Source organism: Rhinolophus sinicus, linkage group LG05 (assembly GCF_036562045.2).
Source record: "Rhinolophus sinicus isolate RSC01 linkage group LG05, ASM3656204v1, whole genome shotgun sequence".
In the NCBI taxonomy this organism is placed as follows: Eukaryota; Metazoa; Chordata; class Mammalia; order Chiroptera; family Rhinolophidae; genus Rhinolophus; species Rhinolophus sinicus.
This window is the reverse complement of record NC_133755.1, coordinates 129189930-129212567: the sequence shown is the minus strand read 5'-3', so window position 1 is coordinate 129212567 and position 22638 is coordinate 129189930. Positions and strand designations below refer to the sequence as shown.

Below are 22638 nucleotides of genomic sequence, written 5' to 3'. Positions count from 1 at the left end.
TAGAAGTGTGTTACTTAATTTCCATAGTTTTTTTTCAGATAGCTTTCTATTATACATTTCCAGTTTCATTCCATTGTGATCAGATAATATGCTTTGTATGATTTCAATCCTTTTAAAGTTAATGAATTAATTTTTTATTGCTCAGATTATGATCTTTCTTAGTGAATGTTCCAGATGCACTTATTAGGAGTGTATTCTGCTATTGTTGAGTGACCTATAAATGTCAATTAGGTCACGCTGGTCGGTAGCACTGTTCAGGTATTCTGTACTAATTTACTGTCTACTTGTTCTACCAATCACAGAAAGAGTGTCGAAGGCTCTAACTACCATTAATAATTTGAGTATTTCTCCTATAAATAATAGTATTTTTCACTCTTTGTATATTGAAGCTCTGTAACTTGATACATACACATTTAGTATTGTTGTCTTCTTGATATAATTGGCCCTTCTGTCAGATTCACACCCTACCCTTCATTAGCCTGGACTCTAACCCAGGAGACTGAATTTTATAGATTATATTCTTGCCCTGTTTTTAGGTTGGTTTTGGCCAATGAGATACACTGGGAAGACATTGGAGTGTGCAGGGAAAGAGGTTTGGATACTTAATCCTTTCAACTCCTCCCTGCTGGGTTGCAGGTGGGCAGTGGCTATGTTCCTCCATGAAGCCACCATAGGTAGTTATCAGGTAGGTGGCTGTCTCCTACAGCAGTAAGTCTCCTTGGGCTCTGGTAATCCCTCTTTTCCTTACCCCTTAGGCCTAACAGTGATAATGACTCTGATTAGTTCACCTTTTTTTGTTTTCAGGTAATTCTGTCAACCACACCTTTGTATATGGCCCTTTCATTTAAACACCCTTCAATCATTTCTCTTGAGTATGCCATCTGTTACCTACTGGGAATTCTCACTGTTATAACGTGTGATAGTACTTTAAATTACTTACAGAAAACTTATTTGGTTCTTCCTGTTCCACTCATTGGTTCAACCAAGTTTATCACTCAACATTAGGCCCTTGAAAAAGGAAAAAGGGTCTATTTTGATGTTTTCACTAGAGGAAGAAGTAATAATGGCTATACTGCCCAAGTTCTCCAAAAGTCAGTGCCAGTGCCCAATATTCTTATACCTAGGCACTATCTCCCAGGGATTGTTGTAGATAACACTATGTGTTACTGCTAGACTCCACCTGGAACATAAAGCAGCCGCGTGGTCCCCAACACGGCAGGAGATCTCATGGTACATCTGCTGAGCATTAACAGACATTACACTCACCCTCGCAGCCCTAAGTTGCAGTCGGAATACAGATCACATTGTGTTTTTCCCCCATCTTATCCCATTTGTCAGAAAATGTGGTTTCAACAGAGGAAAGAGTTAAGTTTCCTGTATAGGAATTAAACGTAGGACAAACTATTGTGGAGGACCGTGCAACGGCAAATACTCAAATTATAACAGCACATTTGATTGAGAAATTCTCAGGTTTTTCTTGAATCTAAAGACGGCGAGAAGCTGAAATGTGTTATCTCTGACAGCCTTAAAAATCTTCTAAGGAGACTTTCAAGAACACTTAAGAAAGATAAAAATGCTGCGAATGGACTATAGTTTTACAAAAGCGTCCAGGTTTAAACGACTTAAACCTGTCTGGATGTGTTGCATAAAAGTGGAGCAACAATTTTCATATCAGTGTTTTCTATTCACTGGATTCACCTCATTTTTGCACTTGCTTGGCTCACAATCCATAAACAGGCATCGTCAATCTCAACGAAAGAGTTGCAGATACTAGCGAGGGAAATGAAGGGCGAAGACGCGGCTGTCGGTGCAAACGAGACACCCGCCCTGGACTCGATCAGAGCTCCTTTTTCAGGCCCACAGAGGATAATCCCGTTTGTCCCTATGCTTCTCTCACCTCAGTTTCGTCACTTTCGTTGCCTACTGAGGCCCCGCCTTCCGGCCAAAGGCACCAATTAAAGCTAAAAAAAAAAAAAAAAGAAAGAAAGAAAGGAAAGGCGGACCGATGCGACACTGAATCCTTGGCTGGCGGACTCTCGCGAGAACTCACGAGTGCCGACCGTTCCCACGGAGACCTCGCGAGCGTACCTCCGGGGGCGGGCTCCGCTGTGGCCCCGCCCTTCCTGAGCGCGGGTGCACAGTGGCGGGAATTTCACCTGTTTGGGATTTAGATCCCACGGACCACCGGGCTGTGATCGGGATCGCGGCGGGCGGATCTCGGAGGCTGAAAGTGTGAGTAGGTACGACGGGCACCGGTGCACAGGACACCGGCTCCCCTCGCCATTGGCCCGGTCCACGCGGGTGTCTGCCGTGTGCGGACCTAGCGAGACTTGCCCCGGGGCCGGGAGGAGTGGGGGTTGGCGCGGGGCCCCCCTGATCCTCACCCGGAGACTGCAAGGGAGCATTTGCACGACACTGGGGAAGCTGGCAGCGCGGTTTAGTGACACAGAGGAGGGCGCAGGGCCAGGCGAGCTCTGGAGTTGAAGTCTCTGTCCTGCAAACATTTCTTGCCTCTTTACCCTGCCCTGCGCGGCAGGGTCCTAGCTACAGGGGATGTTAAGTTTCTGCTACATCCAATCGCGGGTGCGTTTTGCTTAGGTTCTGACAACCTTGATCTTGGGAGGTCGGTGGGAGAGAGTTATTGTGAATTTCACTTGTGTGTGTATGTGTGTGTGTGTGTGTGTGTGTGTGTGTGTGTTGGGGAGGAGCGTTTTGGGAACTTTCTGAAGTCACCTCTGATTTCTCGGCCCGCCCCACCTCCAGGAATCTCGTCACGACTTCTTTGGAGCCCTTAATGATAATTATAATGAACCCCAGACATTTCAGAACATGAAGTAAAGAATGGATATCTGTTCCGCTGCGTCGACTTTCCTGACCGACAGCTTGGAACTGGAGCTGGGGACAGAATGGTGCAAACCCCCTTGCTTTTCTTGTGCTTTTGACAACAGAGGAGCAGGAAAACATTTTTCTGGAGAGTCCTACCTTTCCACTGGAGCCCTTAAGCGGTAAGTGAAAAATCGGAGACTTTGTTTTTCTCTCCTCAGGTTTTCCATCAGTTTGTTAGGGATGTAATTTAATTAAGATTAGAGTTAACTAAACTTTGATGTGCAAACCATGTGTTTGTAAATCGGCCTAGTATATCACACGGATACAAGCCATTAGTTCTGTTGTTGCTGTCCTGGTTAGAGCTTACCTGAAAGATTTTTGGATATGAAGAACAACTTGCTTGCTCTGCCAGATGTTCTCTTACCTCACTGCTGCCTCAGCTTTGGGTTAGGGAGGTGGGTACTGATTTGTTCAGTAATCGTTAAGTAAAACATACACATTTTTTGTTGCCCCAGTTTCTTCTGATACTATGTGTCTGTATACAGAGTGGTCTTAATAGACTTATTTTAAAAAAGCTTTCTAATAAATACCAGATTGTATAAGTTCACAGGAATATTATTCTTTAAAAGTTTTGCCTTGGGCGGTTGTGCTGTTATTGAAATATTTTGGAAATACCTGCTGAGGCAATTTTGGTCAGAAAGGAAATCATTTTTGTTGGTTTTACAGTTGTCCCTTGTTTGAGACCTTAAAAGAGATTACTCATTTTGATTGTTATTCTCCAGACATGGTTCAATAACTTTTAGCTGTTTTAAAAATTAAATGCCTCCTCAAAGGATGAAATTCTACGACTGAAGGACCATTAAACACAGGCGAAAGTGTGTTCCCTATACTCCACGCTTTTTACACATAAATTACATTGTTCTTGAGGCTGAATTTTTAATACAGTCTAGCTGTAGTGTTCCTGAATATGTAAGGTACAAAGGTATATCGTTTGTGACTTTAGAATCTCATTGCTAGCATGTCATGTATAATACAGGCTCATATAATGTCAAAAATGACATGCTATTAGTAATGAGATTTAGCATACTTTTCGTGAGATTAAATCACTTTTCATTTCAGATTAATTTTGAATCTTGATCCTTTACCAACTAATTTTGAAGAGGATACTGTGGAAATATTTGGCATTCAGTGGGTTACTGAAACAGCATTAGTGAATTCATCTAGAGTGCTATTTCATTTATTCAGGTATGTTTCGTTTTATTTTTAAATATCCAAAAATACATTAAGAATGTATATATGCTACATTTAAATGAAAATGGAAAGGTAGATGAGGGATTTCTCCTCCCACCCTCATCCCATAAGACCCTATGTGTCATTGTATCTGTGCCATGTTCTATGTTTTATTGAGAGAACAGGCTAAGTGAATGATTCTCTAATTCTGAACATTACAGAATGAGTTGAGTCTTTATCTAGGACACAGGTCATGAATATGGGTCAATCTTTAAGTAGTTGAAAGGCAGCTAGGAAGAATGGAAAGTGGAATTAAGGAATTAGTTCTCAGGAATTAAGTTGGAACATTATAAATATAACTTTGCCTGATAACTCTAGTTGACATCGTTCGTTTTTGAACTCCTACTGTAACTATGATACAACTTAAAATTTCATTATGCAACTGTTAACCTAGGATATGTTATATAAGTATCTTAAACTTCTTGAAAATTTAAACAGTATCTAATTGATAATGAAATCTATGATATTTGATATCATTTCTTAGATATATGCAGCTTTTAATAAAAGATATTTTTGGAAGGTCAGAAAAGGCATATTTTAGCTTTTCTTAAAGTTATCTTGCCTAAAGCTGACCCTGTAATAAACATTCATGAAGTATTAAATGTCACTCACAAATAGGACACATTGAAGCTAATAGATTTGGAAACATCTGTTTAATTTTACATGCTTTGAACTCTTCTAAAATTAACTCTCACATACATTTTTTAAATTAGGCAACAACTGTACAACTTGGAAACTTTATTACAGGCCAGCTGTGATTTTGGTAAGTTGTGTGTTTAAAGGCAAAGTATAGTGAATCACACATGGGTCTACGTTGATAATTGGGATATCATACTAACATGGTGGCAGTGTTAGGTCAGAAGTTCAGGATGAAGTATATTTAGTGTTCAGACAGAGTATGACACTGGAAGTTTGTTGTAGCTAAGGTTTATAATATTTTTTCAAATCTGTAGGTAAAGTTGATTTAAGGCTAAACATCTGTTAGTAATTTGCTTTGGGGATGGGGAGTAGGACGGAGAACTCATAAGAGAACTATACCAGACCTTGTGCTGTCTTGTTCTTCTTTTCTGCTTTCTGTCTGTTTTTGACACTTAATGAATTACTGATCTTGTGGGGACTTGGTATAGTTAAGGTTGTGAAGGGAATTGAGGGGCAGTGGGTTTTAGTGCAGGCCAGCTGCTTCGCCTCTCTGGCAGTTTAGGTGCACTTTGTATTTAGAATCATGGCTCTGTGATGATCCGGTTCCAACCCTAGCTAATTGTGGGTCTCATATCGGGTAATAGTTCCCACCTCATTGAATTTGTGTGAGAATTAAATGACATGATGCATGTTTAAGTGCTTGTCCTAGTATCTTATTAGTGATGTCCAGCAGCTAAAGATTGGCAGGAACACACCTTTGGTTAAGGAAAGGTTTAGTGGCTTACTGAAACAAGGGGAAATACATCATGAGGAGCAGGTGGGGTGTCTCAATAGAGGAAGTAGAGAGGGGCTTGTGCCAGCTGATTTTGGGTAGAGTTTAAGGGTGTTAGTACTTTGTTCTGGATTAGATAAGTAAAGGAGCACTTGGATGATTATGTTAATTTTTATATAGGAGGTAGGACAAACAAAGGGAGGCTATGGAGTGTTGTAACTATAATGCAATAGTCATGTTAGCTAGAACAGGGGAATGTTTTTGTATTTTGTTTTTGTGTGATTGCCCAATGCTTTGTTTCTGTGTTCAGACATGATTACAGAGAGGTTTTCTTTTTGTCTTGTTTTACCATAGTCCTGGAGTCGCCCTATCTGATAATTTTTTTTATTATTTTATTGAAGTATTGTTGACATCTGATATTATATTAGTTTCAGATGTACAATATAATGATTTGACATTTATATACCTTATATACAAAGTAATCACTACGGTAAGTCTAGTAACCATCTATTACCACACAAAGTTAGTATGATATTATTGACTGTATGCCTTAGGCCGTACATTACATCCCCATGACTTAAGTATTTTAGAGCTGGAAGTTTGTACCTCTTAATCCCCTTCACCTTGTCTACTCATGTCCCTACCTGCTTCCTCTCTGGCATCTATCAGTTTGTTCTCTGTATCTCTGAGTCTGTTTCTTTTTGTTTTGTTTTGTTTTGATTCCACATAAGTGAAATCATAATTTGTCTTTCTCCGTGTGACTTATTTCACTTAGCACAATACCCTCTAAGTCCATCCATGTTGTCACAAATGGCAAGATTTCATTCTGTCTTTATGGCTCAGTAATATTCCATTGTGTTTGGTGGTGCTGATGATGGGGGGGGGGGGGTGTATCACATCTTTATCCATTCATTTGTTGGTGGACACTTAAGTTGCTTCCATATCTTGGCTATTGTAAATAACGCTGCAATGAGCATAAGCGGGCTTATATCTTTTCGAATCAGTGTCTTCATTTTCTTCAGATAAATACCCAGCAGTAGAATTGCTGGGTTGCATGGTAGTCCTATCTTAATTTTTGAGGGAACCTCCATACTATTTTCCATAGTGACTGTACCAATTTACATTTCCCCCAACAGTGCACAGGGTTCCCTTTTCTCCACATCCTCGCCGACACTTGTTATTTACTGACTTTTTGATAATAGCCATTCTGACAGGTGGGAGGTTAGTCTGATTACTTTTGATATTTTATGAAAATTGTTTAATTACAATAGGGAACTTTATAGCCTAACTGTTTGCTATCAACTTTCAGGGCTGTTTTATTTGTTTTATTTTCTCAGTAAATGTTGAGTATTATTGTGTCATTATCACCTGAATCCATGCTTCATGCCAGGTACTCTGTAAGGTGCTGAAAAAGCAAGTGGAAAAGTATGCTGCTGAAGAGCTTGCAGTTGAGTAGGACAGATAGACATGCAAGCATAGGTCAACATGATACATAGAAAACTATAGGGACAGCGATATGTTCAAGCTGTTACGAGAGCCAAGGGCTTCATCTGTTTATATGTCCCTCATTGAGTGATGCCAGATCTGAGTCTTCAAGGATGAGGAGAACTTAGCTAGGGAACAGATTTGGGAAAGTTTTGGGGACAGGAAGAGTCCCAGGTAGAAACAACTGTATAGACAAAGACATTGCAGTTGCAGTCACGGTTGTCTTTGTAAACCATGCCAAAGAGTGAGAATTACATTTTGAAACCCTGGGGAAGGCTCTAAAAGATTATAGACACAGCAAAAATAATACTATACAAGGTGACTTAATTAAATTGGGTTTGAGGAAGGTATTTATTATGCAAGGTTATTCCTTGAAATTATTCCATTGCCTGAAAACAGTACAATGAACTATTTGTTGAAATGGTTATTTGTTACACTGACATTTTGGCTGTTTTTGTTGATTAAAAAAAAACTTAAGGTTAGATTTGTTGGACAGGTTAGCAGGATTAAAGACCATCCCTGTCATGCAGCTGTCAGGGTTTGTTAATAAATTCACATGGCTTTGCCTTGGCCCTCAGCCCTCCCCAGAAAGCCCTCCTGTTGGGTCATTTACTGATGTGCATATGGTTCTTGTTCTCTGGTTCATTATACTACCCAGATGTTTTCCAGCTGAGGCAGAATTACATACAAAATAATGTATGTTTTGCTGATACTTGTTCTTCAATATAGCTATTGGTGTTATTTCAGATATAGTAGGTTTTCAGATATTGTATATTTTTTTTTGTCTGTAGACATTTCGTTTGGATTTTTTTTTTTAATGTCTTCTATTTCTGTCCTCATGCTTTTTTAAAAATCTATCTTGAACATATAGAGTATACATACAATTGCTGGTTTTAACTCTGTTGACTGCAGTCTTTCATCATTGTTATTTCTGTTTGTATTGATTGATTTTTCTCCTAGTTCTGTGTTACAGTTTTCTGGTTCTTTGAAAATCCAGTACATTTTTTATTGTGTGATGGACATTGTAGATTTCACATTGCTGCTTTCTGGATTTTCTTGTATTTCTCTAACTAGTGTTAAATTTTGTTCGGGCTCACTGTTGAGTACTTGTAATCCATTGGATCTTTTTGAGTCTTGTTTTAAATTTTGTTAGAACTTTAAAAAAAGTAGCCTTTAGTCTAATGTTAATTTAGTTCCAGTCAGATTTCTGAGGATTCTTTCTGGTATATTATTTTATTTTCATTCGTATGGGTGGGAACTTGAACTGTTCCCTGGCCTGTGTAAGCTTTGTAGGGAATTGTTTTTTGGTGTTTTCCCTTGGTTTTCGGTTATTTTTTCTCATGCTTGAATAGCCAGAGACTCAAAGGGTACCCTCTATATGTTTCCAGAGCCCTTTTTTATGTAGCTTTTTTCTTCTTTGATACTTTTGCTCTGTAAATTTAAACCTGCCTAAACTCAGATCTCACGTCTCCTCAACTCAGTGATTTAGACTCTATTTGAGACTCTTCCTGTGCTGCAGCCTGGAAACTGTCTCTAGGTGGGAAGCTGGTGTAGTCTCAGGAATTATCTTCTCTCTAGGATAGCAGTCTCGCGTAGCCTGTGCCCAGTGGCTGAAAACCCTTTTATTTTTTTTTTAAATGTTGTTTTTCTGGTTTTCTAGTTTAAGATGGGTAAATATGATTCCTTGTACTCCATCTTGGTTGGATGCAGGAGTTCACAGCAGTTGTTCTTAAGACAGTATTGCCTGTGTGGGCTGAGAATTGTGAAACTGAGGGATGATATGAATTTTGTAGGTGAAATATAATTAAGTTATAAAAATGCACTGCAATGTTGAATATATAGATTTTTGTACAATATCTTGACTCTTATATGCTCCTTTTGGTTTTGCCAAAGCAGTGGCAGTGTTTGCCCGTGAATTCAAAATTAGAAATAAGTTTTGCTTTATGTTTAATATGGATGAGAATTTGTTGTCTATCATTCTCATCCTCTTTTCTCTTTTGTTTGGTGATTGTCTTTTATTTATTTGTTGTATAGTGATTATCAGTGTTTTGTATATAGTAACCACCCAGATAATTTTTGCTGATGTTAATGTTGAAGTCAGGGAAAGATGGCATGGGATGACGTTGGGAGAAAGACAGGCACTATTACTATTTCATTTGGGGCAATATAGGTCATTATAAGGAGTTCTGATTTCATTCTGAATACAGTAGGTACATTTCATAGGTTTTGATTTAGGACGACTAGGAACTGATATACATTTAAAGTAGATTTTGTACTTGGATTACAGAGAGGCAAAGGAGGATGTGGGGAAACCTGTTAGAAGCCCTGTTGTAGTAAATCCTATAATCTTAATAGGACTCTGATGGATTAGATATAATTTGAAGGCAGTGGAAGGCGCAAGCATGACATGTTGGCACCAGCTGTAATGAGTGCAGAAAACATGGGCAGTGTGACAAGGTTTTGGAAGAAATCAAGGATGTATTATTTGCACTGTCTGTGTATTTCAAGTACAGATAGATGCTAGGCAGTTTGACTTGCGAGGTCTGGAGTGCATAGGAGAGGTCTGGGATATAGGTAAACCTTCTCAAGTCATCATTTTGAAATAAAGGAAGTGATGGGATTATACATGTAGGAAGAGCTGTATGGAGAGGAGAGGACTTAGGATTGAGTCCTGAAGAGCCCTCATATACTTAGTAGGCTTGAGGAGGAGAAAGGATATGCGGGGGAGGAAGAAAGAAGACTGGCAACATGTGGTGTCTGTGAAGCCAGGTATAGCCGGTGCTACTGCAAGGGCAGGTTACTGGAGGACGGGTAGTATCCGTTAGATGGGTTTCACTGGTGACTTTAATAAGAGCAGTTTTGTGTGTGTGTTGGGGGGGGGGAGGAGGAGTGGCGAGAACCATATAGGAGTCAATGGAAAAAATTAAGAGATAGAGAATTGCTGCTTGTATGGCTTACGAAAATTTTTTGTCACTACCTACTAATTAATTACTTGGTTTCAGGGAAGATATCAACCCTACATTGCAAAGCAGACGATATCAGGCAGCAGTGCGTAACATTTCTTCATTATGTTAAAGTTTTCATCTTCAGGTAAGACATCAGATGAGGGTTTTGATTACTGCATGAATTTCTAAGTGCATATTCATCCAGACTCTGGTTGTTTATTGTATCTAATCATGTTTTAGGTACCTGAAAGTACAGAATGCTGAGAGTCATGTTCCCGTTCATCCCTATGAGGTTTTGGAGGCTCAGCTTCCCTCAATGTTGGTTGATGAGCTGCATGGATTACTCTTGTATGTTGGACATCTCTCTGAACTGCGCAGTATTAATCCAGGAGCATATGAAAATCAAAACCAGATTAAGGTTTGACTTACTTAATTTTTAAATTATCAGTTTTTTTTCTCCCCACACAGAAGATTCACTCAAGAATGAAGGAAATTAGTCAAGAGTGCAGCTCTGGAACTAGACTGCCTGAGTTGAAATTCTGGCTCGTCCTTTTATTAATTATGTGCCAGTGGGCAAGTGACATTTCTTGCCTCAGTCTCCTTGTCTGTATAATTGGTGCTGCTACGTAGAATTATTGGGAGAATTAAATAAATTAAAATGAGTAAAGTGCTTAGAACATAGTATATACTGAATGGGAGATAGTTATTTTTTGTTCTAATTTATAACAGTGCATTGTTTAAAAGTTTCAAAGCAAATAAAATGACATTGATTTTCTAAAGTTTGTATCATCTTTTCCATTGATAAAGGTTTGGGAAAACCCTAGTTTTTATTATAGTAAGATTCAAGACGTTACCTTTTCAAAACCACATCATTTTGTCTAACCTGACTTTTTGAAATACGATTAAGATCATTTTGACAAATGCCCTTTTTTTCTACTTGTAATAATCATTCCCTCTGAAGTTTATATTTTTTAAAGTTATGTTGTTAGTATGACGCAGTTTACAGATGTAATTAACAAATTCTCCATGTGATTTTATGTGGGTGACAAATTATACTTCTCCATGGATTCCCGGGATTCTCAGCCTTTCCATTCTATTCGACTTCACCAATTTAAATAACATTCAGTTTTTAGGAACACATCTTTGTCAAAATGTACAATTAAAGGTTTACATATTTTTATGAAAGTGAACAAGAGCAAAAAAATTCACTTTTTATCAGGTATCAATGTATCTACAAATAGAAGTAAATATAATTCCAACTTAATTTACAGGTTTGTATGTCTAATGCATAGAAAGCAAATAGATAATTGCTTTTAATCATATCATTTAGTAAAGATTCGTGGGTAGATTGTGGGAGAGGCATATTTTTCCTTTTAGTCTCTATAAATTGGAGTCATTTTTGTTTTCTGCATATCATCAAGTGGTTAACAAATAAAAATTAATAATTTATCTAGGAGCAGAAATAAAGAATATGTGCAAGGGTCCTCAAACTAGATTTTGCCTTTCATGGGCTTTTTAATTAGGCAGACTTTAAAAAATAGGTTGTTTGAAGATCAGAAGACTGAGTTTTTAAAGCAGGGGAATGTAGTCTTCAATACATAAACAGCAACAGAAAAATCATACACTAAAATTCTTTTCTAAAACAACAACAAAAAAAGCCTTATAAAACATAAAGCATCTTTCAAGACTTTATGTATTTCTTGTACTTTACCAATCATATATGAAAAGTATTGATTTAATTGATATTTTCAGTTAAGCATCTGTCTTTTATTATTTTTGGGGAACTTTTTTATTAGAGATATTATTTGTTGGGTATTGTGTATTTCAAATATTTTCATCTATTTCAGCAGTTAAGCTGACTTGCTAGGTAGATTTTTTATATAGTTGTATTTGTAAGTTTTTTCTTTTATATCATCTCTATACTGCTGTTAAAAACAGTTCTTTATATTTATTTCTTACCCTTTTTAAAAAAATATGCTGTGAGGTGGGAAATCTAACTTTAGTTTCTTGTAAATGAAAAAGTTAATGATTCTGCCTTTTACTGAATGACCCACGCTTTCCCTACTGATTTGAAATACCATGTTTATTCATTTCTCTCTTCCTTATTTTTGCTGTTCTTGATTATCTGTTCTTCAGCCAATACTGTTTCATTAGTGTAGCATTTTTCCCCCCCATTTTTGATAAGGCAAATTCCTTCTCCGTTAAATTCCTTCTCCGTTTTCTTCCTAGTTGTCTTAATAGAACATTTGTATTATTGTATTTATTTTTATAGTGATACTAAATGTTGACTGGAAGAAGGTTATTGATAAAGTTTCTTAATGGGCATGACAATAGTGTCTACATGATTGTTCAAAGTTCTCTTAAAATACATTATAGGTATGTATTACGTTTAAAAACATATTTCTTAACTAAAATACAAAATCATGAAAATAACGTGTTTTTAGAATTCTTTTACTGCCTTTCAGCTGTGGTAGAATCAGAGGTTGCTTGCAAGGGACCTTAACTATACTATTCAGCAGCCCCAAAGTGGTCTGTCTTAAACCCTTAGATGAAAATATATCCTGCCTTCAAAGGTCTCCAGTGAAATAATATTCTAATGAATAAAACAAAGGTTTGCCCTGAGCTTTTGAACAGTGATAGGTTAATTGGTTCTTTATCCTTCTGCTTATGGAGGAGTGTTGTGTGTGATATGCTATCAAATACATTGTATAGTATTATGAATTCTCAGTCACAGTTGATAATGTCATTCACAGCTTTTTCCACCATCATGGCATTTATTACATCTCCACTTAGATATCCACTGGCTGGTGCTAGAGATTCTTCAGATGCTTGGTGAAAAATTTAGTAAGTTTATGGATTTATAATTTATGTCCTTTTTCTAATGTAAACTTTTTAGTGTTTTTAAATTTTCATAAGTAGTAAGTGTTTCTGTTTTTTTTTTGTTTTTTTTTTAAATCAAATAGTAACCAAAGTAAAAAGTGAAAATCTTACCCATTTATTCCAAAGGTAACTACTGGGAACAGCTTGGTCTGTTTACCTTTCTATACTTACTGTCTATTAGTATACGTATATAGAAATTCACAGATAGGATTTTTAGTTTTGTTTCTAACCACAAATGGTATCATTGTTGTGTTTAGTGTTTCATTGAAAAGTTTTTTAGAGATCTATTCATGTTAGTACATATAGTTTTAACTTTATTTAAGGGCTGGATGCAATGGATCTATCAGAATTAGCCAAGTCTAATTTTTAATATTTCAGTTATTTCCCTTTTTTGGTATTACAATAGTATTTCACTGAATTTCTTGTGTATGTATATACATGGTTGATATTTGCACACGTTGTGCTACAGAATAGATTCTTTGGCGTGGCACATTGAAGTTTTAATACTGTATATGCTCTCTGTACACAAAGGTTCTCTAATTTGTATACATTAACTGTGAGCACGCTTTTGCCTCATACTCTTGCCAGTAGTGGACATTATCAATTATTTTTATGTTTTGCCAACTAATGCATGAAAAGTAATATTGAATCCCTCTTTTCGCAATTTTCTGATTACCAGTAAAGTTGAAATTTTTTACATAATTTCATTGTCTTTTTATATTTTCTTTATTAATTACTTGTCCATAGTCTTTTGCAAAGTTTTGTGTGTTTTTTAATTAGCTTATTATGGATAGTAATCCTTTATTTTATATGTTACCTATTTATTTCTTGGTCTTGCTCTTGGCGTCTTTAGGTTCCCTTATCAATTTAGCAATATTCTGGAAATATTATTTAGTTGTAAAGTAAATTATTTATTATTGAGGTTATAAAGACATCCATTACCTCAGTACCTGCCTTTCAATTAATAAATACATATATATGTCTATATATATGTGTGTAAACTTATATATATACACGCAAATATACAAAGATGTACACAAATATGTAATTTTCTCTCTCAAGTGGACTTACTCTGATATAAGTACAAATTTTGGTATCTGTTACCTTGGTTTGTTCTATTTCACACCAGAAAAGAATTACACATGGTTAACTTATGATTTGTTAAAAGAATAATAATGTTTAAAAGACTTTATTTGTTAGAAATATGGGTGAAGATTTTCTAGTGTTTACCCTTTTTTATTTTTTGTTGCTTTTGTTGCTTTGTTGCTTTTCAAAGATGTAAGGAAAAAGAAGTCTATTAAATGGTACTTGGAAGGATTGAAATTTTTTTAGGTGATGTTTATATAAGACAGGATTTCCCTAAAATATAACTTATATTTGCAAAAAATTTGCTTTGAACTGTATGTGTTACAATTTTGTTTTAAGTTAATTTAAAGGTATATAGTCACTTTACGCCTTCTGAATTAATAAAATCTGTAGTTTTAAATAAATTTTATTTTATTACAATTTCAGAACAAGTTGTATATGGTCATCAGTTTATGAATCTGGCAGGTGACAATTTAACCAATGTCAGCCTATTTGAAGAACATTGTGAAAATCTCCTTTTTGATTTAATATACCTGTCACTCAACAGGTATGACAAGGTAATGCTTTAAGAGTTTATTTGAGTTGTTGGTAGTTAGTGGCAATAGTTAGTCCTTAATACATGTGGTTTAAGCTATAAGAATTTAATCTAAATTCTGGTTAATTCTTTCAGTTTTATATTTACTATATTCTGGGAGTTGCACGAGAAAAGAATTTGATTTAAACTTTTAAAACAGGCTGGAATTAGTGTTTTAGACCTTTTTCTTTTTAAATATTTTTTTTCATCTTGTCAAAAATAAATAACAACGAGACGTTTAAAATAATGATTGGAAATTTAACTTCTGTTCAAATAGGAAAGGCCAGCCCTGTAATAATCTGTTGTATTGCTGCTACATAATGAAAAAGATGAGTAATTAACTAAATTAGCTGACAAATTTAAAGGGTAGTTTTGTTTGCTGGTTTTCATAAAAGGTCTAGGATCATGGAGGAAATTACTTGTTTTTACTAAATTGTATTTATGTAGAGTGTTTAATGCAGACAAAGATTTAAAGGTGTTACAGAACACATTCATTTTCAAATAATGGAAGTTTATAGATTATCATCACTTGTTTCAGGTTACAAGTGTAAACATTACTTATGGCAAATCAGGATTTATAATTTTTTCAAATTAGATTGTTTTATGTATTTATTTTCAGTATCTCTTAAATCTAGTCTCTATGTTTACAATTAATATAATTAGTGAATTAGCCAGATACGATATAGTAATATTTTAACAGTTTCCTTTTACTATGTATTATGTTAGTGATGGTTACCAGATGAGAGGGGGTTTGGGGGCTGGATGAAAAAGGTGGAGGAATTAGGAAGTATTAACACAAATTGGTGGTTGTGAGGTGGTCGCGGGCATGTAGAGTACCGCGTAAGGAATATAGTCAGTAATATGGTAATAACTATGTATAGTGCTTGGTGGGTACTAGACTAATCGGGGATCACTTCCTAAATTATATAAATGTCTAACCACCTGAAACTAAAATTATAATTGAAAAAATAAAAAGTAGAAGTGTATATGTGATATATGTGAAATAATGTATACATTCTGAATTTTAGAAGTTTAGCAAAGCTTGCAAATATAAACCCCATTGTCTTCATTATTTAGGGCCATTAAGGACATACTTATAAAAATGGTAAAATTGCTTAACCTTTACATATCCCTAATATTTTTATTCTGACATGTAAAAAATTTTAGTTTGCTTTACAGTGAGTCAAAATTTATTTTCTAAACTTTCTATTAGAAATCTTCTTCTTGTGGCTGATGGATTAGGTCAAGGTTAGGAAACCATGGCCCTGAGGCCAAACCTAACACACCACCTGTTTTTGTAAATAAAACTTTACTGGAGCACAGCGCCAACCTTTTTTTACTTACTGTCTATGGCTGATGTTCCACAGCAGTGGCAAAGTTGAATAGTTGTACAAAGACTATATCATGAATAAAGCCTCAAATATTTATTATCTAGCTACAGAAAGTTTGTTGACCATTGGACTAGATTAGATGATTGAAGCAGAGTTTTTTTTAAAAGTTGAAAATTAGTCTGTGCTCTTCATTTTAAAATGGGGCTTTTTAAAAGTTAATGAAATGGTACATTTTTTTATAAACAATTTTATGTAATTTAGGATAAATTTTAAGTTATCTAAATCGTTCTTTTAAACTATTTGGGAAGCGGTATGGCATGTAAAATTCTGCTCTATTATAAGTAACTCATTTTGGTTCTTTTCTACAGGTTAGACCTTCTGAAGCTTTAATGAGTCACCATTGCCCATGTCCATGCTTTAAAGAATTATGGGTTCTACTTATTCATCTTCTAGACCACAGAAGTAAACGGTCTCTCTCTGAAGTAAGTTGTTAAATTTATATGTTAGTTATTGTTACTAATTATATTGAATTTATGCAGTGGTTTTGGCCAAGAAACATCTTAGAGATTTCCTTCTTTATAAGACAACAACTACTACTAAACGGAGCATTAACTAAGTATTAAATACCCATATTTTTAACCCTAAATTTGTAATATGAATATCTAGGATAAATACAAAATTTGACTGTCTTATTTTCTTAAGTTCTTTTTTTGTTCTATCAGGAATCCCTTAGGCTAAAGTATTTAATACTCTCTAGGAATTCAGGAAACATTTTAGTGAGAAAATGTGACGGATTTAGATTTGGGGAGAAATAAAACATAGGTTTCCATCACTCAATTTTACAGTATTTTATTTCAAGGAAGGATGAAAAAAAGCTCAAAGGGGAAGATGGGAAATTTACTTCATTTTGAGCCAAGTCTTTATAATGGGGCTTTATTTTATTTCAAGTGTTGTGGATTAGGAGAGAAAGAGAAATATCCATATGTGGATTTAAGTACAAACAAGTCATTGCAAAATGATGCTTATAATGGTTTATGTTATATGAAAACGTACTTTTGATATTTTATGGGGTTTTTAATTTCCTAGCTTTCCAAATTTGGGGTTTAGGTGCTGCTATCTAATTTTAATAATGAATGCATTTTTGCAGGTTTACAAGTACTATATTTACTTTAAATTATTGTAGCAGTAAATTTACTAAATATAAGTAAAATAAAGTAAGTTTGCTAAGTATAAATTTATTGTATTTTTACTTATTGAGTGAGGAAATTTTTTTTCTGGCATTTTGGTTTGTCAGTAGAGTTCAGTTTTCTACAATGAGATTTAAATATTACAAAGCATCAGCAATTTTTTCCCTTTGATTATTTGCCAGTATGTTTTATTTCATTGACATGGTAAAAGTCAATTTTCCATATTCTCCATATTTTCCATATTCTTTAATAGTAAAGGTTATCTTTACTATTTAAGAATGTTGTATTTCTTTAGAATTGTTCTTATTTTATAAATTTCAGACTTGAAAGTGTAAACCACATGTAGTTAATGCAGGCATGATTATACTTGTTGCTGTTAGTCTTTTTCTTTATTTTAAGCAGAAAAGTAGGCATAATTTAAAATATTATTTGTAAAAATTTGTGCAGTAATATATATTGTTTAACCTAAATGATTTGTATGCTGTTCATTTTATGTAGTAACCTGACTTATTTGTCTTAAAATAATGAATATCTGAGGGCATTTCATTTTTTAAATACTATTAAAATAAGTTATTCTCAGATTTGAAGGTTATTTTATTTTGAAAGTCAAATTAGAAGTTTATATTCTGAAAGTTAGACAGTTTAACCTTCCTGCTAAAAAAATAATCTAATCCAATTATGCTGGGTATCATATAATAAGCATTTTAAGTGTGTCAGTGAGCTTGTAGAAAATAAGAAGTACTAAGGCCAAATACTAAATGTAGGTCAGCTGAACACTGAAGCTTCCTCATCACCTTAGAGGCAGTGCTGAATTGTATAAACTTGACTGTTAGCTTTCATACATTGTAAGGTGCAAGCAGAGAAGATAAAGGTCAGAGACAACCCAAGTTCATAGCCTACTAATATACCAACTACTCATAAATCTGGGCTCCCAAAAGGATGAACTAGAAACTCAACTAAATTTGAAAGGAAAATTCCCTGTCTTTAACTGTGGTGCTTTGCAGTTTAAAATTGTGTGTCTGTTATTGCAAGCCAGTCCTTATGCAGTTACAGCCTGAATTCACGGTGCCTAGATGGTACTAAAAATCTCAAGCCAGTGACATCTAAACTGGTGACATTGTCCAACAACCATGGACAATGGATGGATGTTTAAACCTGCATCTTCCTGCCTAACCTCCCCCTAAACATGGAACGACAAGAACAAATAAAGCTACACAAAAAACATGTGGAAAGCATAACTATAAGAGAGGAATATTCAAAGCTATAAATTAAAAGCAAAAACCACCAAAGCTTTACCACAAAACTTTCTAGCAAGCCAAGGCAGTCAGAAAATTGCTCAGAGGAGAGGAGGGAGTTAGCAGTAGTCATAACATTGGTCTAAAATCATTGCCAGAATGTGAAAATACTGAAGAAATTTCTTTGTAGATCAGAGAACTGACTGTAGGATAGGCATATAAAAATGTGTGCATGACATGAGGAGGCAGTCTTTGAAGGTAGAGCTTCTAGAAAATGAAAAAAGGAAGTGGTCCCCCTTGATGATTGGGCAGTGAAAGTGACAGGAAGTAAAAGCAGAAAATGTAAGGATCAAAAAAAAAAAAAAAAGGATATCCAGTAAAGAAAGGGAACTTTGGTACATCAACAAAAGAGAGCTCCACAGAACAAGGAATCTTAAAATAGTCTAAATCTATAAAATGAAAAGAGGAAAACCAAGCAAATCTTTTTAAAGTTACTTAATGAAAACAGAATTGATAATATGTTAGCTGATGATACCCACTCCCCAGAAACAACTACAAAGCAGAAGAAAATTGTAAGACAACACTCCAGACTGAATTAAATAGACAAGTATTTGGGGCTGTAAAAGAAAAGAACACCTTGAATAAGATAGTCCAATGTTAAAATAAATAGACCAAAAGCCAGGAATGAGTAAAAAGAATAAGTTGAATGCAGGAGAAAAATGGAAATAGAAATCATTTTAGAATTGACTAAATTACAAGGTCCCAAGGAGAATAGACTCAAATGGAAATTTAATAAGGGTAAGAAAGGTAACCAAGGGAATAGCAATGAGGTAAAGGAATATAAAGGGGCAGAGAGAAAAATATTTGAAATGGAAGATAGGCAAAGAAGAAATAACATTATTTTAAACGGAGTCTCAAAAGAAGAAAACAAAACAATGGGATACAACTAACATTCAAAACTATCATCCAAGAAAACATTCCAGAAATAAAAGAAAACCTAAATTGTCATACTGAAAGGGCCTACTGGATAACTGGAAGATTAACTGCAAATAATCCATCCTGAGACATAGCCTACTAAAACTATTTGACCTCAAACATACAGTAAATCCTTCAGGTCCTGGGGGAAGTCTTCAAATCCTCCAGGCAAAACGATCAAATAACTTACAAGAGCAAAATAATTTGACCTGCCCTAGACTTCTCAAAAACAATATAAAAACAGGGCTAGAGTGGAGCATTTAAAAAGACGCAGAAAGCCTTCCTCCTTGGAGGGCGCAGCCAGAAGTCTGTGATCTGGAAGACGGCTCTCGCCTGACCGTGCTTGACACTCTGATCTTCGACTTCTAGCTGCTAAAACTGAGTGAATTAACCAATATGGCAGAGCAGAATAAGCCCCCAGCTTAGAGAAAAGCAATTTAGGGCCCACCTTTTACTCAATGGAGATTATATGGACTGTCACTATAAGATACTTTCTGAATAAAAAGCTCAAGCCTAAGAAAAAGTGACCAAATTAAAAGGAAACAAAACAACAAAAAAGTCCTTCTAAAACAACAGAGGAGCAAGTTAAAAATTATTCTTTGCACTGACTACCTGCAGGGGCCTTAGGGACCAAGGTGGATTTGGAAACTGAGAAAGAAAAACATAAGAGGCAGTTGAGTTTCAGGAAGAACAGGGAAGCCTCTGTTTCACCTACCTGGGAATTAATGCTATCACAGAATGCTAACAGCAGGCGAAGCCTCACGTAGGACCTGTTTGTAGGAGCTTTCCATACTGCTGAAAGCAGAGATTTCTTGTTTGTTTTCTATCTTGTATAAGAATTCTAAAAATTTGTAATATGACAATACTGATTTATACAATGCACTCAATTTATTTTTTAAAAGAAGAAATGTGTGTGTACATGTGCACACTACCATTCTTCCAGAAAGAGATATTTAATTCCTTCTCCCTACTCCCTGGTCTCCCCGACCCTGGTCATTCCCCTCTGGAATGACGGAGGGGAAGACTGAATGAGATTTGAAGTTTTCCCTCAGAGAGAGACATTTTCTGCAGCAGGTCAGCGTTTAAAGGACTGATGCTCTAAGGAAATTGTCCAAAAGGATGAGGCAGTTCAGGGTTAAGAAGTTATTTTCCACTGTTGTCTGGGCTGCTGCTGACCTTTGTGAAGAAACCAGGGTGCTGCTTCCCAAGGGGAGAGGATAAGAAGCAATTAGAGAAACCTAGGAAGGCTCAGGAATGTTTGGGAATTCACACACACCTAAAATGATGTGGCAACTCCAAGAATGAACATAAACTAATTTGATCAAGGACATATTTCTGTCACAGAAAATATTCTAAACATGTAGCTAATACTGTATGTATCTGTATGAGTATTTTCCTAAAAAAACAACAACAACAAAAAAAAACACTCATTATCCAGTAGACTTCAATTAGACTTCAATTTCCCAGAAGAGAAGGAAAGCTAATTAATATTCCTCGAGTGATATTTCTTATATGCCAGAAAGTAGAATGAGTGTGAGGTTAAGTAAACTGTTCAAATAACAGACTCAGAATATGTGAAGCTTGGCTTCAAATGCAGAATTATTTGATGCCACAGACCATTTTTTTCTACCACATTAAGAAAGTGCATGTTTAAGAAAGTTAGAAAAAGAAAATGAAGGAGTAGCTGAAATAATTCATTCCTCTTCTTTTGGAGAAACAGACCTAAGTATACTTTATGTGCACTCTTACATTTCCAGAAGCGCCTGAATGAGGCAGCAGATACCTGTGCTATACCACCTGCAAATATTGTAGAATTTTTTAACTGTATACATTATATTTTACCTGCCATAAACAAGTGTATGTGTATACATGTTGCCACCTTTAAGCATTACATACAGACTATTACAAAAATGTTCTATAAAATAAAAACTTACCATTGCCCCTCCGCCCCCCACAAAAGACTCAAAAAGTATGGGCTGAAGATTTTTTATAACCTTGACCCTGCCAATCCCACTTCTAGGAGTTTACCCTCAGTATATTCCGGCAACAATTCAACAATACATATGCATCAAGCTATTTATTGCAGCATTGTTTATAAAAGCATAATCTTAGAAACTACCTAAATGCCCTTACCCAGGAGAGTGGTTAAACAAACCATGGGATACCTGCACGTTGGAGTATTATGCATTTGTATGATAGAATAAGGAAGATATCTGAACTGATAATGGAGTGATTCTCAGGATATATTGTTAAATAACATAAGCAAAGTGCAAAAAAATACTGACAGGATGCTGCCTTTTTTTATAACAAAGCAGAGAAAATAAGGAAATACGTATATTTAGTTGTGCTCAAAAATACTGGAAAGACAAATCAGGAACTATTGAGATTGGTGGGTAGGAATGGAAGATTAATGAGTGAGAACGGAGTGGAAGGGTTTGAATATGTTCTGCCTTTAGAACCATGTTAATCTTTCAGGTGCTCCAGAAATAGATTAACATGTATGGAAGGGGGTTCAATAGAATATAAAGAGAAACAATGGAACCTAACTATATTGCAGGTGAATAACACACTGGAGGGTGGGATGGGGAGAGGACTAACCTAGGTAACTTAGAATGCACTATTTTCTCTATGTACTGTAAGGATAAAGACAAAACAAACAAACTAAAGTACAAATACTGGATTCCTACTATTAGGAGATTTGTGTTTTACAGTGTTATGGGTCAGCAATTTTAAATTAGGCAAAGTTAGGCAAAACTTAAGGCAGACGTTAGACAAAATATCCCTCCATAATAAACCCAAAGAAAGTAACAGGTAGCAAATAGAACTGGCACAAATTTATGAAACTAAAAGCAACATAGATGATCAAGTCAACGAAAAAGATAAAAATAGCCAAAAATTTGTTCTTCAAAAAGATTACTAAAATTACTTAATCTTTCTTGAGACGATTACAGAATCAATATTAGAGATAAAGAAAGGAACGTGACTTCAGATTCTACACATACTAAAAAAAGTTGAGATATTGTCAACAACTTTATGCTTAATAATTTGAATACATGAAATGGACAAAATACCTAGAAAAAAATCTTACTAAAACTCACCAAATGTTCAACAGCGGTAAATCAGGTAAATGGTTTTATAATATAGTCTTATATTGGAATACTCTGATGAACTCTGGACATATTCATTAATATGGATGAATCACAGAAACATAATGTTGTGGAAAAGAAGAAACTCACCGAGGAATAGAAACAAGACACTTAAGAATACAAAGGTGCATTTAAAAAAAGAACAAAACCAAAAATATGTGCTTTGGGCTTATATACCTGTATGGCAAAACTTATAAAAACAAGGGAATGATTTATTACGAAAGTCACGATAATGATTACCCCTGGATGGGAGAAGATGTAATTGTG

General features: G+C 35.3%; 1 protein-coding gene across 3 annotated transcripts in view; it reads left to right on the top strand.

The window, feature by feature from the left end:
- The first annotated feature begins 2104 nt into the window (after nt 1–2104).
- Nucleotides 2105–22638, top strand: part of MMS22L (MMS22 like, DNA repair protein) — a 115971-nt gene continuing 95437 nt past the window's right edge. The window contains exons 1-9 of one of the 3 annotated variants that reach the window (XM_074333325.1): nt 2105–2240; nt 2764–3005; nt 3946–4071; nt 4830–4879; nt 10015–10102; nt 10198–10375; nt 12711–12801; nt 14350–14480; nt 16197–16310. In XM_074333325.1, coding sequence (XP_074189426.1) covers nt 2842–3005; nt 3946–4071; nt 4830–4879; nt 10015–10102; nt 10198–10375; nt 12711–12801; nt 14350–14480; nt 16197–16310 — 942 coding nt within the window. In that variant the 5' untranslated portion in view covers nt 2105–2240; nt 2764–2841. The remainder of the gene's footprint in view (nt 2241–2763; nt 3006–3945; nt 4072–4829; nt 4880–10014; nt 10103–10197; nt 10376–12710; nt 12802–14349; nt 14481–16196; nt 16311–22638) is intronic. The other 2 variants (XM_019743388.2, XM_074333326.1) reach the window with 2 other exon arrangements.